The sequence below is a fragment of the Vigna unguiculata genome, chromosome 4, assembly GCF_037176805.1.
Source record: "Vigna unguiculata cultivar grain cowpea cultivar isolate G323 ecotype 2 chromosome 4, ASM3717680v1, whole genome shotgun sequence".
Lineage (NCBI taxonomy): Eukaryota > Viridiplantae > Streptophyta > Magnoliopsida > Fabales > Fabaceae > Vigna > Vigna unguiculata.
In genome coordinates, this window is record NC_140795.1 from 46,479,259 (window position 1) to 46,495,299 (window position 16,041).

The 16,041-nt window shown below is 31.5% G+C and overlaps 2 protein-coding genes and 1 long non-coding RNA gene across 4 annotated transcripts; all 3 read left to right on the forward strand.

Annotated features, from left to right (window-relative positions):
- The first annotated feature begins 1,122 nt into the window (after positions 1-1,122).
- LOC114181547 (putative UPF0481 protein At3g02645) lies at positions 1,123-3,114 on the forward strand. Its single transcript, XM_085672206.1, has 2 exons — positions 1,123-2,078; positions 2,165-3,114. The coding sequence occupies exons 1-2, from the start codon at positions 1,295-1,297 to the stop codon at positions 2,974-2,976; spliced, it is 1,596 nt and encodes a 531-aa protein (XP_085528332.1). The 5' UTR covers positions 1,123-1,294; the 3' UTR covers positions 2,977-3,114.
- A 2,940-nt stretch (positions 3,115-6,054) lies between these two features.
- LOC146887302 (uncharacterized) lies at positions 6,055-8,463 on the forward strand. Its single transcript, XR_014994164.1, has 3 exons — positions 6,055-6,805; positions 6,925-7,000; positions 8,227-8,463. It is a non-coding gene; the product is annotated as an uncharacterized LOC146887302 (long non-coding RNA).
- A 3,980-nt stretch (positions 8,464-12,443) lies between these two features.
- LOC114181667 (putative UPF0481 protein At3g02645) lies at positions 12,444-14,438 on the forward strand. 2 transcript variants are annotated; one of them, XM_028068177.2, is made up of 2 exons: positions 12,444-13,360; positions 13,474-14,438. In XM_028068177.2, exons 1-2 carry the CDS (start codon positions 12,574-12,576, stop codon positions 14,283-14,285), a joined length of 1,599 nt encoding a protein of 532 aa, XP_027923978.2. In that variant the 5' UTR covers positions 12,444-12,573; the 3' UTR covers positions 14,286-14,438. The 2 variants fall into 2 exon arrangements, with proteins under 2 accessions (XP_027923978.2, XP_027923977.2); XM_028068176.2 differs by having other exon boundaries at positions 12,447-13,360; positions 13,462-14,438.
- The last annotated feature ends 1,603 nt before the right edge of the window (positions 14,439-16,041 follow it).

The window sequence follows — 16,041 nt, forward strand, 5'->3', positions numbered from 1 at the left end:
ATATTTTATGAAAAATGGACTAATTATATATATTAGTAAAAAAATTTAAATAAATATATAAAGATAAAACAGTAAACCATTTATATTTATTTTAATGTATATAATTTTAAAAGTGTTTGACCCTTTTAATACAAATCTAAAACTTGAAAAAATAAATAGAAATAACTTTCTTTCTCAATGAGGCTCTTTATCATTTATTCATTTTAGATATGGACATAGTAACATAGATATGGACATACGTATGGCCATTATAATTTATAATGTTTATTTTAGTTTAATTTGATGGTTCTTGTGATGTGCCTGAAATAGGAAATATCTATGGGTATTTATTGCTTATTCAAATGTATGTACACAAACATACCCACGTGAATACTTCTTATGATTGATAGGTACAATTCTTTTTCAAAAAATTGAATTAATTACCATTTTATTTTGTGGTCCAATATAACTCAAATAATCCAAAATTAATTTTTCCTTATGACAGGGTATGTGACAATGATTGGTTTAACATTCCGTAAAATTAAATAAACATTTAATTTATAGAAATTAAAATGGTGCATACAATAATTTATCCCATAAAATAAATATTAATAAACTTTTAAATATACATACTTCTAAAGAAGTATATGTAACGAATAAGAGTTTTATTAGAAAATTTCGAAAATGCATTATTTTTTACTTATTATTTAGTTAACATGTTTTAGATGAAATTTGAATTTTATTTTATTTTACATCTTTGGCACTTTCATTCTGTAGTAGTATTTTATAATGCAATTCATCTCAATTATACGAAATATTTGTTTACGCGATACATTACACTATTTTAATAATTTAATAAAAAGAAATTGAAAGTGTGTTATCTTGTGTGAAAAATTCAGGACTTTGTAAATAAGAATATCTTTTGTAATAATAAACCATAGTATTATGAATTCATGCATATTTTACTGGAGATTTAAAAAATTAGGTTGTCTGTGGCACCCTAATGAGTGTGTTGCTCATCCACCATCAAAGTTTTTAGAAAGAGTTAACTTTTTTATAACACTATTCCCATGTCATTCAAAAAAACATTTTCCACAATTTTAGTATTTTCTCATATCATCTTCATTAATCATTCTTTCACAAACTTCATTCTTTTTCTTTCTCATCTTTCTACTTCATAATAGTTATGAAGAAACTGATATTTCACCTATATAAACAATCGAGACATTTTAGTGGCAAAAAGCAAAGAAGAATTAACCAATTCTGGTAACAAAACGTATTGCATATTCATCAGCCAAATTAAGCAAAATCCCAGATGGCCTCTCAATCAATCTTCAATTCAGAATCCGACGAAGATCATTGGGTAATCCAAATCAACCAAATGGTGAGTGAAAGCCACAACTCAATCTTGAAAAAAATACCTGTTTGCATATTCCATGTTCCCAAATCTTTGAGCTATGCTAAACCAGAAGCCTTTTCTCCCCAACTTATAGCCATTGGTCCATACACTCACTTTCGCCCTGAGCTCTATCCCATGGAAAGGTTCAAGATTTTTGCTGCCAAAGCGGTTCTTGATCACTTCAACAAACATGACCTCAAACAAGTAGTCCAAGAATTCCACGACACAGCAACCTTCATCCGTGCCAGTTACCACAAATACTTGGACCTCAAAGATGAAACCTTGTTATACACCATGGCCATTGATGCTTTGTTCTTGTTGAATTTCTACCACAACTATCTCGATAAGAAACTATCTGGCTCTTTCATGATGGGACTAGAAGACCCAGTTCAGTTATCCGGTGTGAAGCTAACTAGGAATGCCACCATAAGGGACATCCTCATGGTGGAGAACCAAATTCCGAACTACTCTTTGTTGAAGATCTTGCTGTTTGAAAGCTCCGAACCTCCTCATTTAGTTCAAGAGTACCTGGGTTCGATGCTCTTGTCGTTCTGTCATCAACATTCTCCACTTAAGCTCACTCACACCATCACTTGTTCTGAAGCTGTATCAAAGCATCACCATGTCTTGGATCTCATGTACCATTTGGTCGTGTCTCACGCTGTAAAGTCTGAAACACCGGTACCTGATCAAGGCGAAGGTATGTGTAGGATATATAATAGAGAAAATATAAGATGATTATTCAACACTATTAATAACTTCGTGGTAATATTGACTCTACCACAGGTACTTCTGCAGTCCAGAAAAGCTCAAATTCTGAAGCCGTACCAATTTCCTTTAAGAAAGTTAAAGGTGTATTAACATGGACAGTGGACTCTTTAAAGAAGCTGAAGGACGTGAATATCCCTCTTGTGGAACCCGTTAAACGGCACCTAGATCCAGTGCTACAACTTTCCTCTCAACTTGATGATCTTTCACCGCGTCCAAACCTTTCTGAAGAAGAAGAGGAAGTAGAAGAAACTCGTATGGTTGTCAGAATCCCTTGTGTTAGTGAGCTTCTTTCAGTGGGGGTGTTTTTCCAACCCGTGGAAGGTGGCAACATGGCCATTGAATTTGACGAAAAGAGAGGCATATTTTTCCTTCCTGTGCTGAAATTGGATGTGAACTCCGAAGTGATAATGAGAAACCTTGTGGCTTATGAGGCCTTGACCCAACCAGATTTTCTGATCTTCACACGGTACACAGAACTGATGACGGGAATCGTAGACAGTGTGGAGGATGTGAAGCTGCTGAGAGAGGCAGGGATCATAGACTCAAGTAGCACTCTGAATGTGGAAGAAATTGCGGAACTGTTCGACGGAATTTGCAAATCCATTGCACCCACCAAAACCCACAAGTTAGATGAAACGATCAACAAAGTGAACAAGTACTACGATTATAAGAGGAAGATCGACATCTTAAAGGTCTCAACAGATTATGTGTACAGATCATGGAAGTTCTTCACTCTTCTTGCCACCTTTGTTCTCTTGGTCATGACGGCTATTGAAACGTTTTGCGCAGCTTATGATTGTCATAGGTATTTTATACCCCATCATTGAGGTTATTGTCATTTTCTTTTCTACTTTTGCTAAGCATGGTTTCCACTGTTTGATGTTTCTTAAAAAAGTAAGTTAGGCTTTCATAGGATGTTTGTGTATGTTTGATGTGTTATCCAACTGAAACCATCAATTATGTGATGTGATATATATATATATATATATATATATATATATATATATATATATATATATATATATATATATATATACTTTCTCTCTTTCCTATGCTCTTGAAGTCCGAGTTTTTCGCCATTGCAGTACATTACACGAGTATTCTATTACGCAACTAGGACCATGTAAAAAAAATATTTAAGTTAAAAGTTTTATATTAAGTAAAAATATAAAAGAAACTTATAATTATTAAACTTTATGAGCTTGATTTATGTCAAAGATGATGTTAGATATGTTAATGTTATATAGACAACTTATAACTGATATGCGTGTATACAACTGAAAGATATTAAGTATTCACAGTTAATGAATTCTTAAATCTACTAATCTGGTATTGTTGAGGAAAATGATTTTCTGTTTCTCAATAAATGTTGCAAACATGTGTGTCTAAAAATTAGTGGAAAAACTTTAAAGAATGAGTTTTATATAGTTTATGTAGAGAACAAATGTAGCGGTTGTTATATGTATCTGTTTTGCTTGGGACCAAATTTGTTGTAAGAAAAAAAAGTGATAGGTTTGAATGAGAAAAATGAAACTGTACTCAATTTTTTTTACTAAAGATTATAAGGAAGAATATTTGTTTATTGAAATAATGTATTTTGAAAATTTATTATTAAATTGAAAATCAGTTCATATAGATCACATATATCATATAAACAAAAAACTATGTTGATATAAAATTTTTTAGTTTATTATATATATATATATATGTATATATATATATATATATATATATATATATATATATATTTTTATATATATATATATATTATTTTAGGCTTAATTCATATTTTGGTCCTCTAATTAAGATGTATGGTTCATTTTGGTCCCTTAATTTTGGTGAGGTTCAATTTAGTCCTCTAGTTTTTTAAAACAGTTTAATTTGGTCCATTCCGTTATCTTTGGTTAAACAGCATTAGAATAGTGCAGCTGTGTCACTTTGGAACAGAAACGTAGCATGTTTTTTGATAGCTGGACATCAATATACTATGATCAGGTGACAACAAAGTATATGGAGGGAGAATTGGTCAGCCCTAATTTCACAATTCATCTTCTTTGTACGGGAGTTCTTCAACATTTGGACATTTGGTGTATGTTGATTGTGAATGATGTCGAGGGGGCACTCTTCTTCTTTGTAGTGTAATTCGCAGAGAATGCAAAATCCAAGCTCATCCAATCCTGGTGATGGTTTTTCCTCTCACATTGGTGGCTTTTCCTCTCACAATGGAGCACCATATTGCAATTGTGGGCAGCGAACACTTCCTCTTTGAATCCACAGCCAAGACGACAGCGAATATTTCATCTTCGAATCCTTCTTCTTCGTTTGGTTTTTCCCAGATTGATTATGCTTCTCCACCAAATCCCCCAATTTGATCTTCAATTCCCTATTTTCAAAGAACCCTAACCCTAATAGATTTACCCCTTTCAAAACAAAGTTAATTTTTTTAACTCAAATCCACATCACCCAATCTCAATACAATGCTACCTAACCCTAATCATATTAAAACAATCTGCCGTTAATTTTTGTAGCGTTGTTAACGTTGATGACTAAATTGAACCTCTTTCAAAAACTAAAGGACTAAATTAAACCTCAAAAGAATTAGAGGACCAAAATGAACCTCACATCATAATTAGAGAACCAAAAGATGAATTAAGCCTATTATTTTATCATATGTAATTCCATTTTAAGAAAAGTAAATAAAGAATCAGAATAATATGATATAATTAAATAGTTAATCAAGTTAATCTTTTATACAATTTTATTAATACTGTAATTTGGTATAAATTATACCAAGACATTTTACCTCTTTCTAGTATATATAAATTTAAAAAAAAATAGCTAAAAAAGTAACTGAAGTTAAACTTAGGCTGTGTTCTTTTTGGAAGATAGATTTGGAAGAGAGTCAGAAGAGAGATTTGTGTGGATTTGAGTTGATGAATATGTATGTTTTTATGAGTGGATTTAAAGGATAAAGTTAGTGAATTTGAAGATAAATTTTATAGGAGTTAGTAAGTGATTTGAGTGATGTGATAGATTAAAAATTTATTTTAAGAGATAAAATTTGAAGATTACCAAAACACCCTTGATGATAAAAATAAAATAAAATAATTATTAAATGGGATAAAAACATTAAAATTTAATAATATTTTAATTATTATACATATTTATATATATATATATATATATATATATATATATATATATATATATATTATTAATTGTAATATATATATATATATATATAAGTATATTATGAAATAAATAAGATAAAAATACTAAATTTTAAAATTTTTTATATAATAAAATTTAATAAAAAATTATAAATTTATATTATATTAAATTATTATTATTATTTTCATAATAATAATAATTTAAAAATATAATCATTAATTTATATATTTATTATTAATTATCATATATATTAATTTTATTATTTATTATTATACTTAATTACTATATATCATTTATTATATACTAGCGAACACATAGGCGCTGTCACCTATGTATTCGTATTTCTTAATTTTCAAGAAATTTAAGTTATGATCAATAACAAATATATAATTTTTAAAATAGTTGTTAAATATAAAATTAAAAAAAAATAAGATACATAAAAAGAAAATTTAAATAATGATTTAAGACAAAAGAGATTTCTAGAAAAATGATTAAAAGTAAATTATTTATAAAATAATTAATTTTTAAAATAATTAAAGGTAAAACATGTATTATGAAATGTAGACTCAAAAAGAAGAATCCTTTTTATTATTATAGAAGATTATAGAAGATAGAATAGATAGATAGATAGATTATATTTATATATATATATATATATATATATATATATATATATATATATATATATATATATATATATATACACACGTTTTGTAAATTAGTATGAAAATCATTTTCAAATTGATTTTGACAATTGAATCCATTGATGTGTACCTTTTGAGATTTTATATTGCTTGTGATCACAAAAAATACATAAAAAAAAAACCTTAAATTGGTTGTGATAAGAATGGTGTAAGAAATGGGTGGATATGATTGGAATGGAAGTGAAGGGAGTTATCTACAACGATAAAGCCAATGATAAAATATGAGAGAAACAAAATTAACATTTGTGTTAGGTTTATGTGACAAAAATAGGAGACAAGTGGGAGATAAGAATTTCATGCGTGGTGGGAGAGAGGACAAATAATAAATTGGCTTTACTTATACGTGTACACTTTTATTTGATATATTTATTATATTTTATCTTTTTGTTATATATTTAGATAACCATTTTAGATGTCCATAAAATATTTTCTAATTTAAAATAAATTATAATTATTAGTTTTTTAAAGGTTATTCATATTAAATATGAGTTAAGTTCGCATTCTCAGAATTCAAAGATCGTTTATTATTAACCGGAATAAAGTATGACTAACAAAAGAGAAATGCTGTAAGCCCCATTTCAGTTTTATTTTTGTTTGGGCCTAGCCATTGTGGGCCTAAGACCAGTCCAGTAAGGGGGTCCCAAGACCCCCTTCTGCTTTCTCATTTCACTTGTCTCCGTTTCTGAAGTTGTCTCCTTATCCCCTCTTGTTCTTCTGCTAGGAACTCTACTAGGGCACGAAATTGTCCGTCTCGGATCTAGCAAGACTCATACTTCTCCAGGTAAGCTGAGCTAATAGGCCTTCTGGTCTCTTCTTTTCATTCCTCCACTGTTTAAAAATGTTAGTCAAGTTAGAGTTAAGGTTTCCTAACTTCGTCTTGCGCGAATCCTGATGTTTCAGCTCACTGCCTTGGCCTTGGAATTGAAGTAACCCTTAGTCTCGGGATTGTTTTCGTTTTGGTTAGCCTCTGAGCAAGGTAAGGGAAGCTAGGGTAATCGTCTTCTTAAGTGTTTTTACCTATTCTGAACGGATCTTGTGTTTTGGTGTTTGAATCTTGTGGCTTGATGTATGAAGTTGGTTGCTGGGTGTGTGTGTTCGATCAGATGAGAGAATGCATGTACTGGCAGGTGAGAAACCTGCTAATCTCGCCCAAGCGGGTAACCCTCGCCTAAGCGAGAATAGCAAGGACTCACCCCTGAATTTCACCTCGAGTGGTCGCCTAGGCGACAAGCATGATTTTTTGAGCAAGGCACAGTCTCGCCTAGGCGAGAAGCTGTCACCTGAGCGAGAATTCGATGAAATTCTTGCAGTGGTCACTGTTGGACCCTCGCCTAGGCGAGAAGGGGTCGCCTGAGCAAAAACGCCTGGGCGAGGATCTTCAGCTTAGGCGAGAATTCGTGACAAGGGCTGCTGTGTTGGCTGATGCTACTCCATGCTTATGTTAATTACTTTCCTTATTCATAGTATGTGATCATGCTTAGTATGTGTACTTGATTTGAACTGAAAAGTAGTCATTGTTATGTATGATTTATGTTTTGAATGTTGGAAGATATATTGTTATGCATGTGATGAGCATGAGTACAGAAACATGATATTCTTGAGTGTCTGAATGCACTGAATTTGGGTGATGGATAGGCATGTGATATGTGTTGAGAGGGAGTTTCATGGGGAAAACTCCTAGTGATATATATATATATATATATATATATATATATATATGTATGTATGTATAAGTGCATGCCTAGTGTATACCTTGATATAGGAGATGTCTAGATAAAGGAAGGTATCCTGAACTCTAATAGACCTTCACGCTCACGTAGAGCAGAATGGTTTATGTGGTGAGAGTGGCAGGAGGTCCTAGTCTTGGGACAGTTTGGGCCCGAGACATTAATGGATTAACCCTGTGTGTGGTTGGGTGATAACCCCTTGCGTCTAGACTCTACAGAGTTTAGAAACCAGCACAGGTGCATACTTCCTTTAGAATTCTATATCAAGTGTATGATCCGGATATCGAGTCATAGGAACTTGCATTTGTCTGCCCTCTCATGATTGGAATGTTTATAAGTTCATTAATAATAATCTGCTTTGTCTTGTACGTGTTTTATAATATGTTAATGAAGTTTGCACTAGCTCACCCTTTGCATTTTGTGTATGTTCCTGTACTGTCTTTTCTTTGCGATGATCACCTCTTGGTGGGAGCAGATGGGGCAAATCCTGGTGGTAGATTCGATGGGGGCAGTGGTGCTGCATAGCTGAACCTGTTTCTTGTGGCTCCTAGGAATGAGTTTTGGCTATAGAGCTGCTATAAAACTCTTGTCCTAGGACATGTCTCTTTTGAAAACTATCTTTTCTTTTAGCTTTTAATTGTAGTTAAGGTACTGTGATTCTGCCTAAGACTTTTACATGTTTATGGATGACTGTAACAGTGATTTCCCTAAATACTTCTTTTGATTTCCCTGTTTATATGTTTATAGCTATGTGACGTGGTTATTCGGTAGAATTAAACCTACTTAAATGGGATGTCACAAATGCAATGTATTTTGTATTTAAAAATAAAATTATTTTTTTCGTAGACATGTTCTTCGGTTAGAAGGTTACTTTACAGAACAATATTTTGCCATTAAATTAAAAATACATAATAACAAATATTTTATTATATATTGATTATATTAAACTCTCTAACACACCAAAAACGAGAGTAATCAAGTATACGTTATTATAGACTTCTTTTTTGTCTTCATGTACTTTCGTCTAATATATGCTAAATTTTCACTATGTGTTTGACACTGTTTATAGCATTAATCATGTGCCAAATAATAATATTTGACTAATACACATATTTTGTATGATGAACTGAACAGTATTTTCAAGATTTTCTTATGACTTGTCTTGAAAAATAAGAGAAAAATTAATTTATGTATGAGTTAAAATAAGACTTTAGATAGGTGTGAATACGAATTAACTTCTAGAATTTGTTATTTTTTTTTATCCAGAAGGTGTGCGAGGTTGAGATTTAATGAGATTAAGAAATTAAAAACTATAGAACTTTAATATATTAGAAATGATTAATAAATTTTATTTTTATGATATTGCTTAAATACGTGTTAAGTTTGATAAGAGATTTTCACATTTATTAGCACGAGTACAAATTTATAAATTTTTTTTTAAATTATATATATACTTGTTTCATCTCTCTTTAACTTATTTCTGTTTAAATTTATTAATTATATATATCTTTTAATTATATTTTTTTGAATATATACTTGTTTCATCTCTCTTTAACTTATTTCTGTTTAAATTTATTAACTAATCTAAAAAGCTTTTTTCATTTACTAACTATATTCTCATTTATTATTCATTTACCTTTTTTATACAATATTTCATTCTCCAACTTATTTGATTTTCATATTCAATAAAAACATTATCAACTTTATGCATCGAACTACATGGTCTATTAATAATAGCATCCAAAATGTTTCTATGAATAGATTCAATTAAAATCTTGATTATTATTCCAAAATTGATAATTGACGTCATAAAGCATATGGTCAATAATTACAGATAAAAAGTATTTTATTCAAAATTATCTTCTTGAAAACGTATTTAAACTTGAATAACTTTTAAGAACTCATTCTTGAAACTAATTGTTAGAATTAGGGTTTAGTTCTAGAGAAGTGGGTGAATTGAACCATCACCAATTGTTTAAAGTAATATGAAAAATTATTATTGAATTTATCGATCAATATCACAACAAATTAATTAAAAGATATGTTAGGATGCACGGTACATGACAAGTATAATATGCATTATTATAAGAAAAATGATTTTTTAACACCTAAATTTTGATAACTTTCTCTTACAACTTGATGTGTCATCTTTTAAATGGTCTTTCATTTTTCATTTTTTTATTTTTTTTATATATCTAAACCAATTAAAAGATGACACCTCAAATTGTAAGAAAAAGTTATTAAAATTTAGTTGTCAACATATCATTATTCTTATTATAAGTACAGGGAATAGAATGAGAGAATGAGAGAGAAAGAATCACAACAGATACATCCATTTACCTAATTACCTTGATTAGAGAAATCCTCCATACTTTTAAATTTTACAAAATCCTTCAAGAATGTAACACTCTACAAGATTTTAAACCCTATAAGATCTTTCACTACAAAAAACATTAATTTTAGGAGAGATTACTAACAAAAGTTACAAAAAACCCCACTAATAAATACACATAATAGAGATTTTTTAAATCCCCGGTAATTGTTTGGAGTTTTTGTAAAAATCCCTAGTAAATGTTTGTATTTTTTAATGAAGCTAGATAAATTTCAATTCCCTCTTCTTCTTTTTTTTTTTTTTTTAAATCCCTCCATTCTTATTTCATATCCCGATCAACACTCTTTACTCTCATTTTGTATTCTGAAATCACTCTTCTATTTGTGTGAACCTTCTGCAAATTTGAACCTCGCATGACCCTTCTCTTCCTACAAATCAGAACCTTGTGTGACCTATGTGCAAATCTTCATTTCTCTTTGAATCGCAGCTTCCGATCGGAGTCAATCGTGTGCCCTAGTTTCCAATTTCTCTCATTTTTTTCTCTGTTCGAGACATGTACTGAAGAATACTGAGGTTAATTGGTTTAATTTTTTCTTATAAGGAGATGTTGATTGAATGGTTAACCATGGCGTGTGGGCACGAATGAATGAGCACTGTTAGTGTGCTCTCTAGAGAGTGTGAGACTGAAACTTAGAATGGTGTGAGAGATAGAAAAGGAGAAAAAAGAACACGAGTGATCATAGAGTGTTGTCATTTTTATTCAACTTAGAAGTTTGACCAGGCATTTATGTTGAGATTTTCGTTGCAACCCCAAATGATTGAAAATTACAGTAAAATTATGGAATCTGAACTTTCGTTGCCTCAGTTATGATTGGTAACCAAAATTGAAAAAATATGTGAAGAAAACAAAACCCCGCATGTGAACTTTGTTTTCGGAATACTTATTATTGGATTTGACTTGAATTGTCATTTTTTATATAAATTGATTGGATTTTTCGTGTGTTGTAGACCGTTAAATTTATGACACGGATAAACCCTATCCTACGAATTTATAACAATATATAAAACATTTAAATACGATAATTTTCATTCAATTGGTTTGATTTTATTATCTTATAATTAAATTTTTGATTGATAAAAAAATAAAAAATATATTTCCTAATAAAATATTTAAAATTATTTATAAAAATAAATTATTATTTTTAGATTCTATTTCCAAACACATTGGATTGTTATACTCTTACTTTAATTTCAAAGTGGAGTTAGATTTTGCTTTGGTCCATTTGTGGCATATATCTTGAACAACAAACAATGGTTCTAAATTTTACGAATACAATGAAAGCCACAATTTTATTAGAAGTCACCAATTACATGAATAGTATTCAGCATCCAGAACTATAATTTAAAGACTGTTTAAAAAACTCTCTGCTGTGCTGGTTCAACATTTTTTATTCTTCTAAAGGTGAAAACATTGCATTTTTTTTCCTTAGATGATGACAAATTTATATAAATAATGTCATCTTGCTTAGATTACGCATTCAAAACTGTCATCGAGAAAATGTGTAGGAGTGAAGTGTTTCATGCGATTAAAATGTGTTGTTTGGGTGTTGGAATTCTCTGGTATTTGATTCTAAATTTACCAAAATGTCGGAAATTTTCTAAGAACACCTCCATATTGGTCCCGTTGCACGTCCACCTCGTACTCTGCCTTATCGTACTACCAAACAGACATTTGTTTGTTCCCATTCAATTGCAAATTAACAGACCTTCATGAATCTCCTCTGTGAACACAAAAAACTCATCGTTATCTTTTGTCCTCATTTTAATCTTGGGGACAATTTTGGAGGAAAGGTTATTGTCACGTGTACAAATGGCTATTGTCACGTGCACCAATGACTCACATACATGCAGGACCAACAATTTGGATAAGTGGTCACCAACTTCTCTCTCTCAATCCCTCTATCTCAATACTCTATATTACTGAATTGCACCTTATTTTCTAGGGCTTCTATTTCACCCATTTTTATTGAATAAATAAGTAGAAAATGTGAATACGAAACCTTTGAATAGAAAATCACTAACAAGATAATTAGAATAAATTACTTATTTATTTTTGTTACATATAATTTTACATAATTCCTAATTACATTATATTAACTCCCAAATCTATGTTGGTACCATCATCATCGTTGAAACGTTGAAAGAGATGACAGGAACATCCAAGAAGATTTCCTAATGGGTTACGAAAACTTTATATGATGAAATTACATTTAAATAAATATAAATAAATAGATGAAGTGACATGTAAAATGATTGCACATAGATTCTATCAATGAAGAAAATTAAAATTAAAAGCCCTTACGTAGTGGAGAGAAACAGAAGCAATGGCCTATATATAAAATTTCTCGGTTTCGAAAAGCCAAGATTTAACACACACGAACACGAATTTCACAGAGCAATATTCATCAGCAAAATTAAGCCAAATCCCAGATGGCCTCTCTCTCGATCTTCAATTCAGAATCCGATGAAGATTGTTGGGTCATCCAGATCAACGACATGGTGAGTGAATCCCACTTCTCACTCTTGAAAAGAATACCTGTTTGCATATTCCATGTTCCCAAATCTCTCATCTGTGGCAAGCCAGAAGCCTTTGCTCCCCAATTCGTAGCCATTGGTCCATACACTCACTTTCGCCCTGAGCTCTATCCCATGGAAAGGTTCAAGATTTTTGCTGCCAAAGCAGTTCTAGACCACTTCCAAAAACATGAACTCAAACAAGTGGTCCAAGAATTCCACGACACAGCAACCTTCATCCGTGCTAGTTACCACAAATACCTCGACCTCAAAGACGAAACCTTGTTATACACCGTCGCCATTGATGCCTTGTTCTTGTTGAATTTCTTCCACAACTATCTCAACGAGAAACTATCTGGTTCTTTCATGAGGGGACTTGGAGACCAGATTCAGTTACGTGGTCTCACACTAACCAAGGATGCCATCGTAAGGGACATCCTCATGGTGGAGAACCAAATTCCGATCTACTCCTTGTTGAAGATCTTGCGGTTTGAAAGCTCCGAACCTCCTCATTCAGTTCAAGAATACTTGGGTTCGATGCTCTTGTCTTTCTGTCAGCAACACTCTCCACTTAAGATAACAAACAGCCCCACATGTTCTGAAGCTGTATCAAAGCATTACCATCTGTTGGATCTCATGTACCATTTGGTCGTCTCTAACGCTGTAAAGTCTGAAACGCCCATACCTGATCCAAGCGAAGAAGGTATGTGTAAACTCAGTCGTAATATAGAGAAATTATAAGATGATTCAAAACTATTATGATCTCTGTTAATAACTTTCGTGGTAATATTGACTCTACCATAGGTATTTCTGCAGTTCAGAAAAGCTCCAATTCTGAAGCCATAGCAACTTCCTTTAAGAAAGTTAAAGGTGTATTAACATGGACTTTAGGGTCTTTAAAGAAGCTGAAGGACGTAAATATTCCTCTTGGGAAACCCCTTAAACAACAGCTAGATCGAGTAATAAAAGTTTCCTCACAACTTGATATTCTTTCGTCAAATCCAAATGGCTCTGAAGAAGAAGGAGAAGAAGAGGAAAAAAAAGATGAAGAAGCTCCTATGATTGTCAACATCCCTTGCGTGCGTGAACTTGATTCAGTCGGGGTCCGTTTCCAACCTTTGGAAGGTGGGAACATGGCCATAGAATTTGACGAAAATAAGGGCATATTTTACCTCCCTGTGGTGAAACTGGATGTGAACTCCGAAGTGATAATGAGAAACCTTGTGGCTTATGAGGCCCTGACCCAACCAGATTTTCTGATCTTCACACGGTACACAGAACTGATGAAGGGAATCGTAGACACTGTGGAGGATGTGAAGCTGCTGGTGAAGGCAGGGATCATAGGGTCAAGTAGCACTCTGAGTGTGGAAGAAACTGAGGAACTCTTCAACGGAATGAGCAAATCCATTGCACCCACCAAAACTCAGAAGTTAGATGAAACGATTAAGAAAGTGAAAAAGTACTACGATTATAAGAGGAAGACGAACCTCTTGAGGGCCTCAACAGATTATGTGTACAGATCATGGAAGTTCTTCACACTTCTTTCTACCTTTATTCTCTTGGCCCTAACGGCTATTGACACGGTTTGTTCCGCCTATGATTGTCAAGGGTATTTTAAAACCAAATGAGGTTTTCATATCTTTTATACTTTTGCTAGCATGGTTTTGAGTATATAATGTTTCTGAAAAATTAAGAACAGTTTCATAAAGTTATACCTTCATAGGATGTTAAAATGTATGTTTGATGTGTTATGCAACGGAAACCATCTGTTATATGATTCATATTTTCTCTCTTTCTTCTTTATTATTTATTGCACTTCAGATGTCTGAGATTTTCGCCAATTCCAACCCATTAAAGAGTATATGTTATTATGACTGAAACCCAGAACTAGGTTGGAAGTAGACTGAACAAACTCATAACTAGTTTGGGTTGTCTATCGTTTCAATAAACTTGATTCGTAAAAAAAAATGTTGAAGTTAAACAAAACTATGTTAATTAAATAAATGAGCTAAATTTGGACCACCAAAGATAACTTTCTGATGTGAGAGTTTAAAATATACAAATATTTTATATCATTTTTATTATAAAGGTAACTGTGAATTATTTCTCACTTTGAAAAAGGCAGATTTGGCATCTAGAAATACCTAAAGGGGTAGCAATAAATAACTATAAGAGCTACACAAACTACCTAGAATCTCTGTTTTTTCCAATTAGTAAGGATGAAAAGGCTTTTACCTTGTTTTGGAAGGAATATGTGGACCACATCAAAGAGACAGAAATGGTGTTTTCACGATAGAGAGGAAACATAAAGAAATGATGTCAAAGAAGTTAACGTGTTAAGTTATGTTTGATGCAGACAAACAAAGTGTTGTCACATAACAATTACGTCGACAATTTCTTTTCTTTTTGTTCTTTTTTTCTTCTTCAGAAACTAATGGAAGAAGTTCTTATATCAGTATGTGGAGACCAAGTGTCGAGGTGTATGCACCTTTTATGTTTAGGAAACAAATTTGCAGTAAAAGAGTTGATAGTGAAATTGTATTTACATATTACTTTTTACTGAATATCACATCCTTCAATATTTTTTTTATTAAATCATGTTTTTTTAAACTTATTAAATTTAAAGTCATTTCTCATAAATCATATTTGTAAAAGAATTATGTTTATATGAAGTTATTTGATATTTTGTTTATATGTATATCAAAATCATCATGAATATTTTTGTTATTGTTGGTCATTTAAACAAAATTAACGTAGACAATCATATGACGTTATAATTAACGGATCAATCAATAAAAAATATTTTGTATATGAAGATAGTAATCATGTACTTTGATCTTTCCATTAAAAAAATGTGTTAATAAGAAGTTCAAGTCAAACTTAATTTAGGCAATAAAATGATCTCATTAAGTTTTGCATTTTTGCGGTTGTGAAATTTGTAAAGAGATATGATTAGGGATGTGGAAAAATCCGTAACTGTGGGTATTCGTGGGTAAAACTCACAACGGATAGGAAACGAATATTAAAAATAGATACACACTACTCGTGGGTACGGGTACTTTTGATACCCGCATGCTAACGAGATGAGTACGTACAGTATCTGTATTCGTGGATACATGTACCCGCTAAACTTTAATTTACAAAAATGTCCTCATATATATATATATATATATATATATATATATATATATTAGTAAAAAACATTTTGACCTAAATTTTTCTAAGCTGCACATTTGTCTTGTATTCTGTCTTCATTCTTCCAGCTTCAAGTATTGGTACGTTGTCTTCTTTCAAATACACCCCTTAACGTTCTTCTCTTTCCTTTTTTTTGAAATTGGGCGACATATATATCAAACCTTATATAGATAGTGACATTTATAGTAT